The sequence below is a fragment of the Galeopterus variegatus genome, unplaced genomic scaffold (genome assembly GCF_000696425.1).
Source record: "Galeopterus variegatus unplaced genomic scaffold, G_variegatus-3.0.2 Scaffold1476, whole genome shotgun sequence".
In the NCBI taxonomy this organism is placed as follows: domain Eukaryota; kingdom Metazoa; phylum Chordata; class Mammalia; order Dermoptera; family Cynocephalidae; genus Galeopterus; species Galeopterus variegatus.
This window is the reverse complement of record NW_007727587.1, coordinates 333,482-351,963: the sequence shown is the minus strand read 5'-3', so window position 1 is coordinate 351,963 and position 18,482 is coordinate 333,482. Positions and strand designations below refer to the sequence as shown.

The following is an 18,482-nucleotide window of genomic DNA, read 5'->3' as shown; positions in this document are numbered from 1 at the left end:
AGGCGCTGCCACTGATGAAACCGGGCGCGCGCAGGTTTTGACTTCTCCCACCGTGAGCTCCAGGACAGTCGCAGACCCCAGCCCAAGGCTGCAAGGTAAACAGCAGTTCGGGCCACGGATGGTCGCTCTGGAGAAGCTGTGAGCACCACCAGGACCCACCTCCTAGCTGCGGCCTCCAGTCACTTTCTGCTGTGGGGTTTGGGTCTTGTCCTTTACCTGTTCAAGCAGGAAAGCTCTATTTCTTATTAGCAATCCTTCTTTTCCTCGTTGCCAACATGTCATAGAAAGGATCCCTACTGATACTTGCTTTGATGGATTTCATCCACTGCTCCTTCTCCTCGGGGCTGGGGGCCGAGATCCGGTACACCACGTGGTTCCCCTCCACCACTCTGCCGTCGGCTTCTATTTTACAGGCTTTGATGACCTGCCCTTTGTGGCTTGGGTTATAGAGCTCAAAACAGTTAGGTTTCCGCGGGTCTTCCACCTCCCGTATGCTGAGGTTTTCCAGCGGGATGAACCCTCTGGGCTCTTTATCTGTCGTGTATTCAAAGTAGTAGAGGCAGTTGTCTATCAGGATGAACCACCGCCGCTTCCAGGTCTTCACACGCCCTCCCAGCTTCAGGAGCCAGCCTTCCCGGTCAGGGTTGAAGAACGTGTGTGTCAGGTTATTCCCATCGTCCTCTGGGATTTTAAATAGTTCATTCTTAATACTTTCATATAAATTCCTCAGCAGCTCCTCAGGGAGGTCCCCTCCCTCGTTGATGCCGCGGTTCATGCTTATGAACCGCTCTGCTGTGGGCTTGTCACGCACATTGTGGTTGTGTAGGCTGGTGTTGAGCATGATGATCGCAAATGACAGCACGTAGCATGTGTCTGCAACAGTCCGAGGATGGCAGGAGGGCTTAGAATTCTACATGTGGAATGTGGCTCCCACAGGAAACCCATGCATGTTGGGGGCACACCCCACTGAGGACACTGGGCAAGAGGCACCTGGGCCTGCAGGCCTGTCCTCTGAGCAGCAGCCCCCCATGCAGTATCAGGTCTGGCTAGTGGCCAAAGGTGGTGCTGTCGTGGCTCAGAGAAGGCAGGTAGGTCCCTAGGAACACATGCCTGTACTTTGCCTAGCCCTCCCACCCCCTGAGCCATTGGCTTTGACTGATGAGGGGCCAGGGCCACAAGCCCTGCCACTGACCTGTGGACTGGAAAACCCCAGGGTTGCACAGGCAGTAGCGTGAAGCAAAAGCCTCCATCATGCGATCAATTTTCTGAGCCTCCCCTGGAAGTCTGAAGCTCCACAAGAACTGCCTGCAGAGAAACAAAAGCTCATGGAATGACCTTGCATGAGAACAGACCCAGCCTCACAGCCCAAAGAACAGCTTCTGCCCAGCCCCAGGAAGCATGTTTTCTTCCTGGCCTGGGTGCAACTCTGGCAGGGACATGGAAGGGCACAGAGCCAGGAAGGAGAGACCCAAGACAGTTTCCTTCCATTTGATAATTCAAGACACGTTTACTGACTGCTTGCCTTTTCTGTGACACAACCTATCTGGCAGTGAGGCCTGTTGCCTCTGCCTTAAAAACATCCAGGACCCAGCACTTCTCCCACACCCACCAGGCGATCACCCCAGCCCTGCCATGGCCCCATGGCCCTGTAGATGGGACCACTCCTCCCAATACTCTCACACCCCTGGGCAAAGCCAGAATCAGCAGGACAGCTTCCAAGGCCCCCTCTCCACTGCCGGTGTCACAACCGAAATCTGCTGCTGCCATACTAGCAGACACACTCCTGCCTTGGGGACATGGCCCAACAAGCAACTGCCCCATCCTCAGATATCCCCCTCTCGCTGAGGTCTCCCCGGCCACCTTACCTAAAATCGCAAGCCCCCCTCTCCCAACACTACTGCTCCTCCTTTGCTTTCCTTGGTTGCACGGCACCCACCACCTGCTACCTGTCCGCCTTATTCATCCCCTGTCTGAAAGTGGCTGTGACCCCCACGGCCAGGGCTGCAGCCTATCTCACTCCCTGCCTGTGACCACAGCCTGCTGCTGCTGCTGCTGCAGCTTCAGAACAAGGAATGGGGCTGAGGTTAGAACTAAGGGCTCTGATTAAGTTCCTGGACTGTCCTCAGTTTCACCAGCAGTCAGATAGGGGCAGATGCGCTCTTGCCCCCAGCGAGGCCCCTCCTCTTCTGCACATCCCTTAAACGTGAGGGCTCCCTGAACCCTCTCTTTGTGTGGATTCCAGCCACATTCAAGCCCCTCATAGCCAGGACCAGCTTCAGACTCAACACGGCCACCCCGTCCTTGGCTCACAGGCCAGTCACCTAGAAGCACCCAACCGCCTGCTGCCCCACGGCGTGGCCCCCTGCCCCTCGCACAGCAGGCAGGTGGGCCTGAAGTCTGCCTGTGAGCCCCCTGTCCCTCACAGGCATCTCTGAGTGAAACCCTCAGAATAAAAGCCAAATCCTTAGGACAGTTCCTGAGACTGGAGGACCCATCGCGTCCCTGCCCACTCCTCTGTGCCGTTGCTCACTGCTGTCACTCGCTTGGCTCTTTTTCTTCCATCCTGTCTAAGTGCCCCTCATCAGCCCTGACCCAGCCCAAAGATCCCCTTACCCAGCCGAACTTTTTGATTCCATAGCAACCAGCTCCTTCTGACAACCTGCGTAACTTAGGTTTCAGACATACCTGTTACTTGTCCTCTCTGCACTACAGCGTGAGCTCTGTGTGGCCGAGATCAGCGCCAGGCCCACAGGTGGCCCTCCAGCGCCAGGTGATGAATAGGAAGCGAGGTTCTCTGGGGTGAACAGAGTCTCTAGGCTTTACCTGCCTGAGCCCCATCCTGCAGGAATTGCAGATGCCACCCCACACTCTCCCGAGCTATCACTGAGTCCCAGACTTCTCTTGAACCACACACCACCCCTGCTTACACTCTCCAGCGGCTCCCACTGTCCTCATGCTTCTGAGCATGTGCGAGCCCTTCCTGCCCACCCCACGGCCCAGCACCCCATCATGCCCCAGGGCCGTGGTCGGGGCTGCTCTCTTGGCCTGGCAGATGCCTGTGCTCCTTGCCAGCTTGGCTTCTCCAAAGGTGTGTGAATGGAGCCCCCCAGGCTAACCCAGGCCCATCCCTCCTCCTGCCTCATTTTTCTCTATAGCCCCTGAGCCCAGCTCAGCTCCCAGCACGGAGCAGGTGTGCAGATGAGCAGGTGAAGGTGTGAAGCTGCTGTCACTCTGGGCCTTGGCATGCCAGAGAGAACCCCCAACACAGGCAGCATGTTCTGGGGTAATGAGACAGGCCAGGTGGCAGATGATGAAAAAGGAGCTGTGGAACAGGCAGGGCCCGAGGATCTAGCGGAGCAAAGCTGAGGCAGCCGGCTCTCTGCCCTCACCTGCTCTGCTGCGGGGGCCTGCTGGACTTGACACCTGTAGGATTTATTAGGAACCTCTCTGTCTCTGGGCTGGACTGACTAAAAGAAATGGAATCACAGCTGCAACAACTATGCCACACACACTCCTCCCAGACTCACCAGGCCTGAGCCTCTCTGTGGACATGCAGTTTTCAAAATCTGAGTCTGAAAAACTTGAATTACAGCTGCAGGGTTCATATCTGCTGCTGCCAGCACGTTGTTCAGCCCCAGGCTGAGAAGCTGAGCACAATGTCATGAGGGTCAGACAAAAACACTGCTGGCATTTCAGTCTGCAGCTGAAGCACGGCCACGAAAAAACAGCCCAAGTAAACAAGAACCAGACAAAACGTAGCTATGACCTTCTCAGCCTGAGGACAGGCTGGGGGGGCTCCCACCAGAAGCCCTGCCACCTCTCCCTGAGCTGGACCCCAGGTGCCGCTGGGTGATGGCTCAGGATCGACACCCAGACCAGATGAAGAGCCCACACGGCCCAGCGGGATCCCAAGGAAGGAGACGAGACCACCTCCTTTCAGCAGTGCAGGAAGAAGAGAAGGTACAGGAGGAACAGGCTGAGAGGGCATCCGGGGAGGACACCGTGGACACTGTAATAAGCCTGCACAAGGGTGGCTGAGGGCCTCTGTCCACCCCAGTGACACAGTGACACCTGGCTTTCCTCAGAAAAGTTGGGAGCAGGGGGCTTCCCATGGTGGAACAGCCATATCCTCCATAAACACCTGATGCCAAAGCTGGTGAGGAGTGGGCCTGTGCAGCGCTGAGGCCACGCCGTGCACAGCATGCGGCAGAAGTGGGAAAAAGCACACACGCGACTGCCAAACTTTGCTTAAAATGAGAGGAAGCAAACAACGAGCGGAATGCAGAACCCACATCACAACCAGGGAAGTGTGACTGTGCCCTGCGTGCGTGGCCTGATTTCTGCCTAGGGCTGCTGAATGTCACACAGCATCAGAGGATCATTGGGGACAAAGAGCCAGTGTCTGCAGAGACGCCTGTGGCTCTCAGCTCCCTGGAGTGAACCTGCACACCCTGCTGCTCAGCACCAGCCCTCTGGCCTTGCCCGGCGGCTCTGTGCCCAGGGCATGACCAAACGCTTACCGTAAGGCTTGCACAAGGTTGAGATCAGCAAACTCATGGAGTTCGACAAAAGCCTGAAGAACTTTAATATTAAATTCATCCCTAGGAAAGAAAGGAAAGAAGTTTTAAGCCTAATACACATTATCTTTATCAAAAAAAGACATTTCCTAAAGCAAGTTTTTAATTTTGTATGACTAAAAGTTAAGATTTTGTTCACCGCAAATTTGTTTTCAGACTTAAGGCAAAGGAGAGTCAGTAGGGTATTAAGAGCGTACTTTACAATAGGTAAGAGTCTAGGCAAGGGGACCATTGCGGAACCCCAGAGACAACCACCGCAACCGCCTGGTGCTCGCACTGTAGGCTGTAAGGGCGTCCAGAGCTTAGTGTGCTCCTCCCACAATCTTCAAAACGACCCGAGGGGGGTGTTACTATCATTCTCATTTCACAGATGGAGGTTTTGAAGCTCAGGGAAGTGAAGCAACTCACTCAAGGCCATAAACTGTAAGGTGTATGCTGGGCTCAGAAAGGAAACTTTGGAAACAAAGTAAAACCAACCACATTAGTTTTTAAAAATTAACTTGAGAATACAGTAAAAGGTGTAAAATTTATTCAAATGTAAAAGATGACATCAAAAAGTAAAATGATGAAACAGGGGCCGGCCCGGTGGCGCACTGCTACAGTGCGCCGCTTGGGAAGCACAGTGGCGCTCCCGCCGAGGGTTCGGATCCCACATACAGACCGGTTTCCGCTCACTGGCTGAGCGAGGGGCGGGCGCAGTGCCAAGGGTTGCGATCCCGTTGCCGGTCCCGGTCCGGTACGGGCGTGACACTGAGGGTTGCGGTCCGTTGCCGGACACGAAAAAAGACAAAAAAAGGAAAAAAAAAAAAAAAGATGAAACAGAAACCATGCATTTCCCTGGGTTTTAACTCAAAGATGTCAGTCATGAGGTGCTCAGGACACCCCAAGCAGGCAAAACGTTGGGTTCCACCTGCCCCCCACTTATAGGGCTGGCGCCAACACAACTGTGGGCGAGGCAGCTGGGCTTTGGAATACATGCCAGAAGGCTCCCAAACACCTGAGCCTTCCAGGACACACCTGTAGCTCAACCCTGTGAGGGACGAGAAGGCCTGGCCTGAAAGCCAGAGTGCTCACCACTGAAGAGCACATGGACTATGTCACCCCCACAGCGCAGCTCTCGGCTTGCACCAGCAACAGCACTGGGCCCTGCTGTAAGCAATGGCCAAGGCTTAGTGCCTTCGGCAAACAGGGCACCACCACCCACCTGGCAGGGCTGCAAGGTCAAAGGACTGAGGGTGGGAAAAGAGCCCAGGAACAAAGCATATGCTCCAACTTCTCCCCCTGCTTTCTCTGTGGGACATGCTCATGGGAGGTGTGGCGCTGCTGTCTCTGAGGACCCTACTGTTGTGCTGGTTCCTGAGCCCTGTCCCCACAGAAGGACCTTCCCAGGAGACAGTGACCACACCTGTCCTGGGCAGACAGAAGAAAAGACTGGGGATCAGGTCCTGGATTGTCCAACACTGTGCCTGTCAGCTGATTCCCAATAAATGGGCAGAGTGGCACAGTAAAGGTCACAATTGGGGTGTGCGTATATGTGCACATTCACCTGGTGCTCAGCATGGAAGGAGTGGTGGCAGCAGCCAGGTCTGGGCCACAGCAAGGAGCAGGCCTGTAAGCCACATCAGCCACCACTTCCTCAGACAGTGTTAAAGGCAAGACTCCACCATCACAAAGGCCATGCGGTTGCGCGGTGCAGGGAGCCTCACAGCGAGGTGCGAGGCGCCTGAGGTGGACATCTCAGCCATGAACACCACCAACTGGGAGCAAGCTGGCGTAAAGACCCCCAAGGAACGACCAGCTCCAACAGAGTTAATAGAGGGGGCAGTCCCAGCACTCCCACTCTCCTTGAGTGGTTTCCCTCACCCCACTCCAGGGCAGAGTCTTCACCACATCCTCCTCCCTGCCCACACTCTACCCACACTCACCCCCACAGATCTCAGTACTACCTACGTGCCAATCACCCTGCGGTTTCTACCTCTTGCTCAGACCTCTCCCCTGAACCTCTCCACCCAGATGTCCACTACACCTCGTGAGCTTGACCAGTCCCAACTGACCACAGGTCTGTGTGCTCTCTCTGCTGGTGGCACCTCCATCTTTCAGACTGCTCAGGCCAAAGTCCCCAGAGTCCTAATGACTAACAATGTTGAGCACGTTTTCATATGCTTGTTGGGCATTTATATATCTTCTTTGGAGAAATATCTATTCAAACCTTTTGCCCACTTCTTAATTGAGTTATCTATTTATTATTTAGTTGTAAGAGTTCTTCAAATATTCTAGATATAAGCCATTATCAGATTTATATGTGATTAGCAAATATTTTCTATTCTTTGAGCTGGCTTTTCACTTTCTTAATGATGTCCTTTGAAGCACAAAAGTATTTAATTTTGATGATGTCCAGTTTTTTTGTTTTTCTGGTTTTGTTTTGTTTTGTTTACTTATTTTTTCTTTTGTTATTTGTACTTTTTGGTGGCTTATCTAAGAAACCCTTGTCTAATTCAAGATCATGAAGAGTTACCTCTATGTTTTCTTCTAAGCGTTTTATAGTTTTAACTTCTTACATTCAGGTCTGTGATCCATTTTAATTTTTGTGTATGGTGAGGGGCCCAACTTCACTCTTTGCATGTGGATATCCAGTTTCCCCAGCACCATCTGTTGAAAAGACTACTCTTTGCTCCATTTAATTGTCTTGGCACGCATATTAAAAAGCATTTGACAATAAATGTGAGGGTCTATTTCTGGATTCTCGATTCAATTCTATGACTTAAATATCTATCCTATACCAGTCCCACACTGTCTTGATTGGTATAGCTTCAGTCTATTTTGGAACTGGGAAGTGAGTTCTCTACCTGTGGTTTTCCTTTTCAAGACTGCTGTGGCTATTGTGGGTCCTTTGAATTTTCATATAAATTTTAGGATGAGCTTATCAACTTTTGCAAAAAATGTCAGCTGGGATTTCAATAGGGAGTGTATTAAATATGTAGACCAATGTGGGAAATACTGCCATATTAGCAATACTATGTCTTCTGATCCATGAACATGAGATGTCTTCCCATTTATTATTTATTTTCATTTTTTCAACAATGTTTTATTAGTTTTCTGAGTAAAAATGTTATACTTCTTTTGCTAAATTTACTCCTAAGTATTTAAATCTTTTTAATGCTACTGTAGATTAAATTGAATTTTTAAAAATTCCTTATCTGTTTGTTTATTGCTACTGTATAGAAATACTTGTACAACTGAGTTTTGTGCACTGATGTTTCCTGCAACCTTACTGAACTTGTTTATTAGTTCTAACAGTTTTATTGCGGTTTCTTAGGATTTTATATGTACGTGATCATGTCATCTGTAAATAAAGCTTTTATTAAGTCCTTTCAATCTGGATGTCTTTATTTTCACTTTCTTGTCTAACTGCCCTGGCTAGAAGTGCCAGTACCATGTGAAATACGAGTGGTGAGAACAGACATCTTTGTCTTGTTCTTGATCTTAAGGAGAAAGTATTCAGTCTTTTGACATTAAGTATGATGATAAATCATGGTTTTTTCAAAGGCGCCCTACATCATGTTGAGGAAGTTGCCTTTGAGCCCTAGTTTTTTTAGTGCTTTTATCATCAAGCAGTGTTGAATTCTGCCAAATGCTTTCCTAGATTTACTGGGATAATCGTGTGGGTTTTGCCCATTATTCTACTGGTATAGCATATTACTTTAATTGACTTTTGTATGTTGAACTAACCCTGCATTAATGGGATAAATCCCATTTGGTGTATATTCCTTTTTATGTACTGGTCAGTCCGTGGTTTTCTTTTCTCGTGATATCTTTGATTGGATTTGGTATTGGGTAGTACTGGCCTCACAGAATGAGTTGAGAAGTGTTCCACTTTCCACTTTTGATCAAGTATTTTCAGGAAAAAGCTAGAAATAGAAACCACCGTGGTTTAGCAACTCCTAGGCTTTCATTTAAAAATGCTATCTTCTGGTCCACGAGAAAAGTCTATTTTGGCATGCTCAGGGCATTTGCTGCCTTAGCATTCTTGCAATAAGCTCTGCTAAGCACAGTAAATTGACTTTTCAGTGGAGAAGGTCAGGAAAGTAAATCTGACTTGCTGCTTTCCACTAAAAAAATGAATAACTTTCTGTCTTTATGCATACCCCAAGTAGCAGGGAAAAGAAAACCACTAAGAAATCTGGTGTATTTCTGGCCAAAACATAAGAAGATTAAGATGCTCTCCAAGATCAGGAGAAGAGGCAGTGGAATTGTCGGTTCTATCATGGTTCCCTGAATGACGGATTCCAGAGAAGCACAGATCTCACCTGGCTCCAGAATTCCCTAACACCCCTCCTCTCACATGGACACCAGAGAGGAAGTGATCAAACTGGGCTCACAAGGTACTGAGGAGCAGCATGTGTATGCCTATAGCCCATGACTAATTAGCTGTGATAGTCCCTAAAGCGGAGGGTGTGCCCAGGTCAGGCCACAGGGCTGGGTGGGCCTAGGTGGGGCTGCTCAATCTCCTTCGACTTACCTTTCACCCAGATAGTCCCCAATGACGGTCTTATTTAGGCCTTCTCCTTTATAAAGGAACTGGGCGACATCTTCTGGGGAACTTTGTAGCAGGTCATTTTCTATTAGAAACTGAATTCCCTGAAGAAGAACATAAGAAAGGAAGTGCTGATTAGGAGGGTCAGTCAGACTCATTTTTCAAAGACAGAAATACACTTAGTATAATGATCTTACTGGTTTGGACACAGCAAAAACAATACCAGAGAGAAGCATACAACTGCATGATCTGATTTCCACATCACCACAATACATTTTATCCATCAAAGAAAAGCACATTCATTCCTCCTGGTAATTTAACAGGTTAAAAGACAAATAAATGGGTTACTGAACAAACCATTATAAGTGGTTATTAGAGATTATAAAGGTAGAAGTAACAATAATAACCGATTTCCCAAGCTTACGAAAATGATCTGCTTTGCGTCTGGGAGGAACGCATTGTATGTGATAGATGCTGCTGGTTGGCCAACCCAAAACCCTCCCAGTCCCCACTTTTCCCTGCCATTCTTCACTAGAAAATCACTTTCCCAGCCTACCCTGGAACTAGAAATGACCTTATGACACAGATCTGGTCAAAGAGACACGAATGGAAGCCTGCGGGGAGCACCCGGAAGGCTTTTGATTTCCTTGTAAAAGGGGGCCCATGAGCTGGCACTGTTCTTCCTCGGGACGATCCAAGCCACAGAGGCCTCCTTACAAGGTAAAGGCCGAGATGAGCACAGGGACCACACTCCTGCCACTTAAGTGTCACCTACTGCTACAGCAGCTGTGTGAGAAGATAAACCTCCATTGTCTATGCTATTTTTACTGGATTTTCTGTTATCTTAGGCCAAAAACATGTTAACTGACATTAGGTGCCACCAGGTTTATGCCAATAGAAACTCATGCCTACTTTAAGAGTTTCAAGCACAACTGACAATCTCGAAAGGCAAGGGGCTGTCTCTGGCTTGAATCAGCTGCAATCCGTCTCATGAGAAATCCAGGGACCTATGAAATAACAAAAATTTATCTCTAACATAGCTTCGGAGGTGGCTTCAAAACACACGTTGGCAAGGCCAGTAAGGGTATAGGAAATCTGGGAACCTATTTGCCAGGAGGCTATTTCTACAACTTCAGAGAGACTCTTCCAGCTAAAGCTCTCAGTGTCCAAGACAAGGGCTTCCTCATACCCCCAAGGCACACCTGGAGATTTTCTATTATTTATTTTTAAATACATGAATATCCACGGCAGCCTTAATTAGAATTTCTAAAAACTGGAAACAACCCATCAGTCAGTCAATAAGGAACAGATAGATACATGCTGGTATATTCATACAATGGAAGACTATACAGCAATGAAATGAAATGCACACTTGTAACATGAATGAATCTTACAGACATGATATGGACTAAAAGATGACACAGAGTATATTTTAATTCTGTTTATATAATTTTTTAAAAAAGGAAAATTAATTTTTGGTGATAGAACACTAGTTACCTTGGGGAGTGAATGCTAGTTACGTTGGGGAGGAGGTACCAGAAAGGTGTCCTATAATATTCTACAACTACATCTTGTTCCAGGCTGTGGCTATGTGAGTATATATATTACCTTGTAAAGATTCAAGATGTACATTTAAAATTTGTGCACCATGTTGTATTTTATTCTCAAAAAAATTAATAAGCCTAAAAATCCTAAATTAATTCTCACATTTCTGGTGGGAGTTTAAGTGGGTACACCCACCTGGCTACCACCTGAATTGCAAGACACACACACCATAGCAACGCAGTTCTGACCCTAAGCACACACCTGTCCTAGCGTAAGCTCCCTGAAAACAAAGTCTGGGACCGGCGCGGCAGAGCTGTGCTTTGGCTACTTGCTTTATGGGAAGTGCAGGCCCCACATCCAGCGTAAGAAACTCGAAGTGGGGCAAGTGGAGAAGGGTGGTGAAGCCCTCAGCTGGAGGTGGGTGGGGAGAGGTGGGATGCCTGTGGGGGTCTGCCAGGGAGGGCAGAGGCAGGGGAAGTTAGGCAGAAGTTTACAATCAGACCTAAAATGACCAGCAGAGGTCAGAGGCCAAAGCTGCCCCCGAGATGCGGATCCCTAGCTTGGGTTCTTGTCATGAGGACTCATAAGACTGGCAGTGAGTGAAGATAGTAAATTCTGTTGCCCCCAAAATTGCCAGGGGCAAGAGAGAGGGCATCCAAAGGACCCCAGGATCCTGGGACACAGGGACCAGCATAAGCAGAGGTTTGGGTGGTGCCTGGTCCCTGGCCTGGCCTTGGCTGTGGCTGTGTGTGTCCCGCAGGCTGAGTTTGCTCCCACTTCCTCCCTCTTGCTGAAGGCTGGGAAGCCGATAGCTTGCCTTGGACAGACATTGCTTTCCAGTGTGCCATAGGAAGGGCCGTGGCCTTGAGAGGTCCTTGCATCCTTCCAGCCCTGCTCTCTTTCTGCCCCTCCTAGTTGTCCCACAATCTCCACAGTCTCAAGGCTGGGGACTGGACCCTACAAAGCTAAGGTCCCTGCCACTATCAGCCAAAGCCCCCAGAACTGAATGGGTTTGGAGATGAGGCTTTCGTGAGTTCTTCTGGATGCTTGTGACCAGCCCTAAAATTTAGCACTCCCCCCAAAATAGGATTCTTCTTGTAAGTGCTATGAAACAACCTACAAGGATCTGAGAAAAGCAAATGGGCTCAGAACAAGGTAATTTCTTCTGTACTTACAGGTCACATAATGAAAACAGAGGAGGTCTCCAGTGAAGCTCCAGCTTCTTTTGCAAGAGATTGAGACCCTGGTCATGGAAAACTTGGAGCCACTGGGTAAGTTCAGGCCAGAGACCATAAGAGAAATGGAGTCAAAAGCCAGAGGCAAGGAGACCCTTTGAATAAGAAAGGGACTGTATCTGGGAGAGAAAGAGACAAGCAGAGGAGGAGGACACAGCAGCAGGCCTGCTGAGTCCAATGACATGTGTCCTTATAAGAGGCAGAGAGGAGAAGGCACCCAGAGAAGGCCATGTGATGATGGAGGCGGAGACCAGAGGGACATGTCTACAACCAAGGAGCACCCAGGATTGAGGGCTACCACCAGAAGCCAGAAGAGAAGTGTGGAAGGGATTCTCCCTCAGAGCTTAAAGAACAATCCTGATACCTTCATCTTGGACTTCTGGCCTCCTGAACTGTCAGAGAATAAACTTCTGTTGTTTTGAGCCACCCAGTTTGTGGTAATTTGTTCAGACACTAATACACTAGGTAGATATTCATAAAAGGAAACAAATGTTCCTTTAAAAATTAAAATTTAGGGCCGGCCCGTGGCTCACTCGGGAGAGTGCGGTGCTGATAACACCAAGACCACGGGTTCGGATCCCATATAGGGATGGCCGGTTTGCTCACTGGCTGAGCATGGTGCTGACAACACCAAGTCAAGGGTTAAGATCCCCTTACCGGTCATCTTTAAAAAATTAAAAAGTAAAAAAATTTAAAATTAGAAATTTTATCAGTTAAAAATATTTAGAAAATCAAATAGTAGAAAAGGGGGGAGGGGCGCCACTTGACCCACTACATCTAATGTATCTTTTTCCAATTCTTTATTTCCAGCTTTCCTGTTATTTGTTGTAGGTGCATGTCTCAATCAGAAGACAACTGGAATTTATCGTTTCTTTTAACCAAATATCGAAGTGTCCCTTTTTTGGAGGGAGGGCGGTGCTGGCGGGTGTGCTTTCTGTTTCACATGCCATTTTAGCCTTCTGCTGAACTCATCAAGCTTTCTTTATGCAATTTTTCCTAATAATTTAGAAATCCTATTTTATTGTATCTTTAGTGGTTAGTCTTAAAATTTTAACAAATATTTAAACTTACATATCAACATCTAGAAAACCTCAGCCGACTTTTACTTCCCTCCTCCTTTTCCCCCTTGCTACTTATGTACTGAGATAATCTGGGACTTAAAAAAAAAATTTTAAAAACAATCTAACTACAAGTTTTTGTTGTTTTTTTGCTTTTCTTTCCTTTTTTATCCTGCAGATTAATTTCTTGTTTTGAGATGTACTACCCCAAATGCTAGAGACAGAGAAGGTCTTGGTGGTTAACTTTTTGAGTCCTGGAACATCTGAAAATGTCTACTCACTTTCTCTCTGAGTGACAGTCTGGATGAACAGAGTTCTGGGTTTAAATTATTTTCCTTAGACCTTAGAATACTCTGTTTCTCTACTGTCTTTGATCCAATGTCCCTGATAGTAAGTTCATTTTGATTCTCACTTTTTAGGGAATCTACTATTTCCTTCCTAGAAAATTTTTTTTTTCCTTTTTGTCTTTTTTTGTGACCGGTAATGGGATTGCAACCCTCAGTGTCACGCCCGCACCGCGCTCAACCAGTGAGCTGACCGGTCTCTATATGGGATCTGAACCCTTGGCGGGAGCGCCGCCACGCTCCCAAGCGCCACCCTCTACCGAGTGCGCCACCAGGCCGGCCCTCTTCCTAGAAAATTTAATGAATTTCTCTTTATGTACAGCTTTATGATATATTACTCAATGCATCTATGATATAGGTCTTTTAAAATGTATCCTGCTTGACATTTGGTGGGGCCTTTGAATCTGAAGATTTTATCATAGTCTAGTTCTAAAATATTTCAAGATTTCCTTGAAATATTTCTTCCCCTCTGTTTTTACTCTCTTCTGGGACTTCTATGAGATGAAATTTGGGCTGCTGGACCCATCTTTCATGTCTTGTAGTTCTGTGCAAAACTGTGGAGAGAATTTTCCAACTATCTTCCAGCTGACACATCCACCATCCAGCTGTGTCTTCTCTGTCTTACAGCCAGTGCTCAAGTTATGTGACACACTCCTATTTTTCATTTCCAAAGTTCTTTTCCACACCCCCCTACTTTTGTATCATGGATAAGAAACATCCTATCATACCTCTCTGAGGATATTCATAATATATACAAATATCCTATATTTAAAAGTTTCCTTTTACCGTTTCTATTGTCTGTTTTCTACAGTGTCAGTTCTTTTGAATGTCTTGTTTTGTATCTTTTTCATGGTGTTGGTTTCCTCAAACTTCAGGTGGTACTTGGTGGGTGTCACAGTCTAACTGAATGCTGTCTTTTTCTGGTTTCTACTGAAGCCGCTTCCAGCGATTTGGCTGGATGGCAGGTTAGGCAGCCAGGTGGGGTGAGCCGAGAGCTGGTCTCTCTGGGAGTGGGAATTTCTCCTTCTTAGTGCTGCCAGCCACTGAGGACATTGCCAGTTTTCACGGACTAAGTGTTCCCTCCTGCTGCTCTCCCCTGGGGCACACACCACTGCACGGCACAAATTCAGCAGAGAGTAAACAGTCTACGGTGGTCCTGTTCCCCACATCTGCCTCTTCTGAGCTTCCTGAACCCCAGAGCCACTCTCATGTCCTGTAGCATTCTTTCTTGTATGTGTTTAGAGCATCGTTTCTTTCTTCAATTGATTGCATTTATCTTTTTTTCTTTCAGGGATTCCTCAATTTCTCATCCACAGAGTGAACTCCTGCTTGTTATAGATTTGTGTGTTTTATTTTTAAAGGCATTTCTAGGAAAATGGGAATAAAAGGGAGAGGCTGTAGAGTGTTCTCAGCTTTCTCAATCTTATCAAACCTTTGCTCTCATTTATTTATAAACCCAAGTGCTACTTCTAGAATCTAATGTACCCAAACAAACCAAAGCTCCTTGCTTAAAATGTCATCACTTTGAGACTTAAAAAATTTCCACCTAGCCTGAAAGAACTTATTTACTCTGACAATGTCTCCATGTTTCACAATGTTACATGGTTTCACAGGGATACAGGGGGTGGGGGGTGGGGGGTAAATATCATTTTGAATTGTGTCTGAAGCAGGTGAGATCACTGATGCAGGTATGGACTGAATGTTTGTGCCCCAACATTATGGTATTTGGAGGTGGAGCCTTTAGGAGATAAGTAGGATTAGATGATGTCAATCTGGACAGGGCCCTGGTCTGATGGGATTTGTACCCTTATAAGAAGAGACACCCTAGAGAGAGCTCACATACCTCACTACCCCCTGCCCACTGCCATGTGAAGATACAGCGGGAAGGCAGCTGTCTGCAAGTCAGGAAGAGGGCCCTCACCAGAACCCGACTATGCTGGCACCCTGATCTTGGACTTCCAGCCTCCAGAACTATGAGAAAATAAATTTCCATTGTTTAAGCATCCAGTCTGTGCTGTTTTGTTATGGCAGCCACAGCAGACTAAGACAAGTGCTACAACAAGTGCTCTAAGTCTAAAACCAAAGAATTTTGATAATTTTCCGAGCAAAAGGCCACATGCAGACTAAATGTCCCATCTGCTTTTATTGAGCAAGATAATTACAAATAAGTTGTTGAAAAGAACCAGTAATTAATATTTAAAAAATCTTTCAGGTGAAGAGGAATGCACAATGAAGTCTGCTGGACAATCTGCCACAGTCCAGGGAAAGCAGGTTAAACGTCTACTTCCTTGGATGTGGTGAGCAGATGCCACAGGACGACCAGTGGTCTGGGATGTCCAGACTAGACTTGGAGCTACCTGCAAACAACCCCAGGGGCTCTTCCCAGCTCAGTGGAGAGCAGCGGGTCTTGGAGTTGGGGTCCTTGCTCAGAACAGTAGTGAGTTCCTTAGCTGTTCTGGGCCTTGATTTCCCCAACTGTGAAACAGGAGTTAAAATGGAACCTCCCTATCCCATAAGGGTGTTGTAAGGACTAAAGTATATCAATTAAAGTCCTCCCTTTGCATGATTCCTGGCACACAGTAAGTTCTCAATGTTGGCCCTTACTACTGTAAATCTGGCACATAGTACATGTAAAACAAGACAGGCAAGAACCCGACAGGGAGGCCTTCACAAGCACGAGGGCGAGCTCACATTCAGGAGACTGAAACCTGATGTACAGTGGAAGCATCACTTGAAAAAATAAGTGCTTATTTGTCTGTGTTTCATAAGATCTGAATCTATCCATGAACTTATTGGTGTGCTACCCTGTGCTGCACTTGGGTCCCTTTAAAACATGAAGTCCAGTTTTTAAAAACATCTACTTTTGTAAAGCATCCAGAGATGCTTCCAATGCTTATTAAATCTGCTGATAATTCAACTCTGTGAACTCAACTCCTAAAGGAAAAAAAACTTATTACTAAACCAAAATATCAGATCATTAGCAAATTCATAAAATCATTTCCATTGACAATTTCGCTCCATTCTGGAGTTGATTTATACCCCATAAGCAGAGAATTAGGAAGCAATGGGGAAATTTTCACAGTGAATAGAGTACACCAGTTAAACAAAAACCCTCTCTAGCTGCAGATGTGCTGTACCTTAAGAAAATCCAAATCTGCAAATCAGGAACAGGAATTAATGAGATGTATTTTTTAAAATATCATTTGCAACTGCACTTATAAATGTAAGTTTATAGACCTTAGATGCTGCATGGTATGATTCCTGCAATCAATGAACATTTATTGAATGAATAAATAATTAACTAATTAGTATAGAGGCTCACCAAGGTCATGGGTTTGGATCCCTGTACCAGCCAGTTGCAAAAAAAAAAAAAAAAGTATAGAGGCTCAATGTCAGAAAAGTAAGAATAATGTTAGAAATGAATACCAATTAAAGACCATGAGCAATGAAGCCAACCAGCTCTGCAATCAGAAGACCTACCCACCAATATGTCCTTCCTTTCTTGACCATGAGCCTTTGTGGCTTGCTCAGGGCTACCCTTCTTTTTTCAAAATCAAAATGATGTTACAACTGAGTCACGTGTACCAAAAAGCTTTACAGACTCTGCCAAATCCTTTAGGTCCAACACAAAAACATGCAGCTACATGTTTTAGGTTTCACTGTTTTCGGCCATTTTCCTAGAAAACCCAACTTAAGAAAAGACCAAGATGTTGGCTTCAGTCTGGAGGGGTACCCTGTGCTTTCATAGACACCTTCTTTTTAAGGTAAATGGAAGGAATAAAGTCTTATGACTTGGACCACTTAACCTGCCCAGATGCTAAAGCCTATAAACTTTGTAGAGCTGGATTCCAGTCCTACATCTGCCCTTTGCTAATCACACGGTTCCCCTGCTGTCAGGCCCAGCTTGAGCGAGAAAACAAAGGGAAATAAGCCTCCATGGCGAGGGCTGTGCTGGCTCCGCTGCCGGCTCTTGCAGGGCCATTGCCTCACTCAGGAGCGCACACTGAAGGAAAGGCCCCTCAGTCCAGGCAGTCAGCTCACCAGGACGCTTCTGCTTCACCCCACATATCAGCAGCCCTTTTTCGATAAAAATTTAACATCAATTCCCAGTCTCTTTATGAGGTGAGACAACCACAACTGTCCAAAAGGAAGACAGCCACTAAAATCGACCAACCAACCCATCTCTTGCATGCCAGAAAACTCAAAGCATTCTCTTACCTTTTTGGGATCCATGTTGAATTTCTTTCTTCCCATAGCAATTTGCTTGTTCCTCTGAGTAGTTTTGCTATTCATTTGAAATAATTAAAAAATTATTAGTGATTTCCCAGTCTCACGCAGAACAGCTGGGTCCCAGCCCCTCAGCATGATTCCCGCTCACAGCAGCTCAACGCAGGAAGAGGCACAGGCCCTCTGGAGGAGCCTCCACCCTTCATGGGGGAAGTAGGGGTTGGGTGGCTGCTTTCACTCTTTTCTACATTTCATAACTTGAGATACACTTTTTCAGAAAAAGCTAATGATGACAAACAGCGATTTTTAAAAAGCACAGTGCCTTATGATACGGAAAGGTTACTTCTGCATGGGTTAATTGTGAAGTGCCTATGCTTATTCCTGAACATATAAAGGTAGACGACGACTCAGAAAAAGTAGGGGATGAGAAATAACGTCCAAAGAAACATCCTCTGACTCCCCCATGAAGAGCGGGGTGGCGGGGGGAGCGCAGAAATGAACAACTCCAAGAGCTCCCCATTCCCAGTCCCAACCCTCCTCACCCCTGCTGTACTCACCACACTTTTTTATAAGTTCAGCTGGAGGCTGGAGGTGGGGAGAAAGAGATTAAATAACTCGAAGGTGTAGCTATAAATTGTTTACCTCTCCTCTACAGAAGTTAGATTGTCGATCTCCGTCATCACTTCTGCAATTTCATATTTCAGCCTCTGTCAGTAAAGAAGAAGGAATTTGTGGGGGGAGTGTGAGGGCTGTCTTAACCCTCCTCGTCCTAGACTCAGAGAAATTTTCGCCTTCCAGGCACAAGCTTCCTTGAGGTCTTGCTGAGTCACAGGTATGGAAAAATCAATACTTTCATCAATACAGCTAAAGTAGGGCCGGCCCGGTGGCGCACTGCGCTAGTGCGCCGCTTGGGAAGCGCGGAGGCGCTCCCGCCGAGGGTTCGGATCCCACATACAGACCGG

General features: G+C 46.9%; 1 protein-coding gene across 1 annotated transcript in view; it reads right to left on the bottom strand.

Moving 5' to 3' along the window:
- Window positions 1-19: 19 nt before the first annotated feature.
- The window catches only part of LOC103594084 (cytohesin-3), a 20,643-nt gene continuing 2,180 nt past the window's right edge, over window positions 20-18,482 (bottom strand). The window contains exons 2-7 of the mRNA XM_008577275.1: window positions 18,163-18,227; window positions 17,512-17,578; window positions 9,097-9,215; window positions 4,521-4,601; window positions 1,193-1,305; window positions 20-873 (exon numbers count right to left, since the gene is read on the bottom strand). Coding sequence (XP_008575497.1) covers window positions 236-873; window positions 1,193-1,305; window positions 4,521-4,601; window positions 9,097-9,215; window positions 17,512-17,578; window positions 18,163-18,200 — 1,056 coding nt within the window. The 5' untranslated portion in view covers window positions 18,201-18,227 and the 3' untranslated portion in view covers window positions 20-235. The remainder of the gene's footprint in view (window positions 874-1,192; window positions 1,306-4,520; window positions 4,602-9,096; window positions 9,216-17,511; window positions 17,579-18,162; window positions 18,228-18,482) is intronic.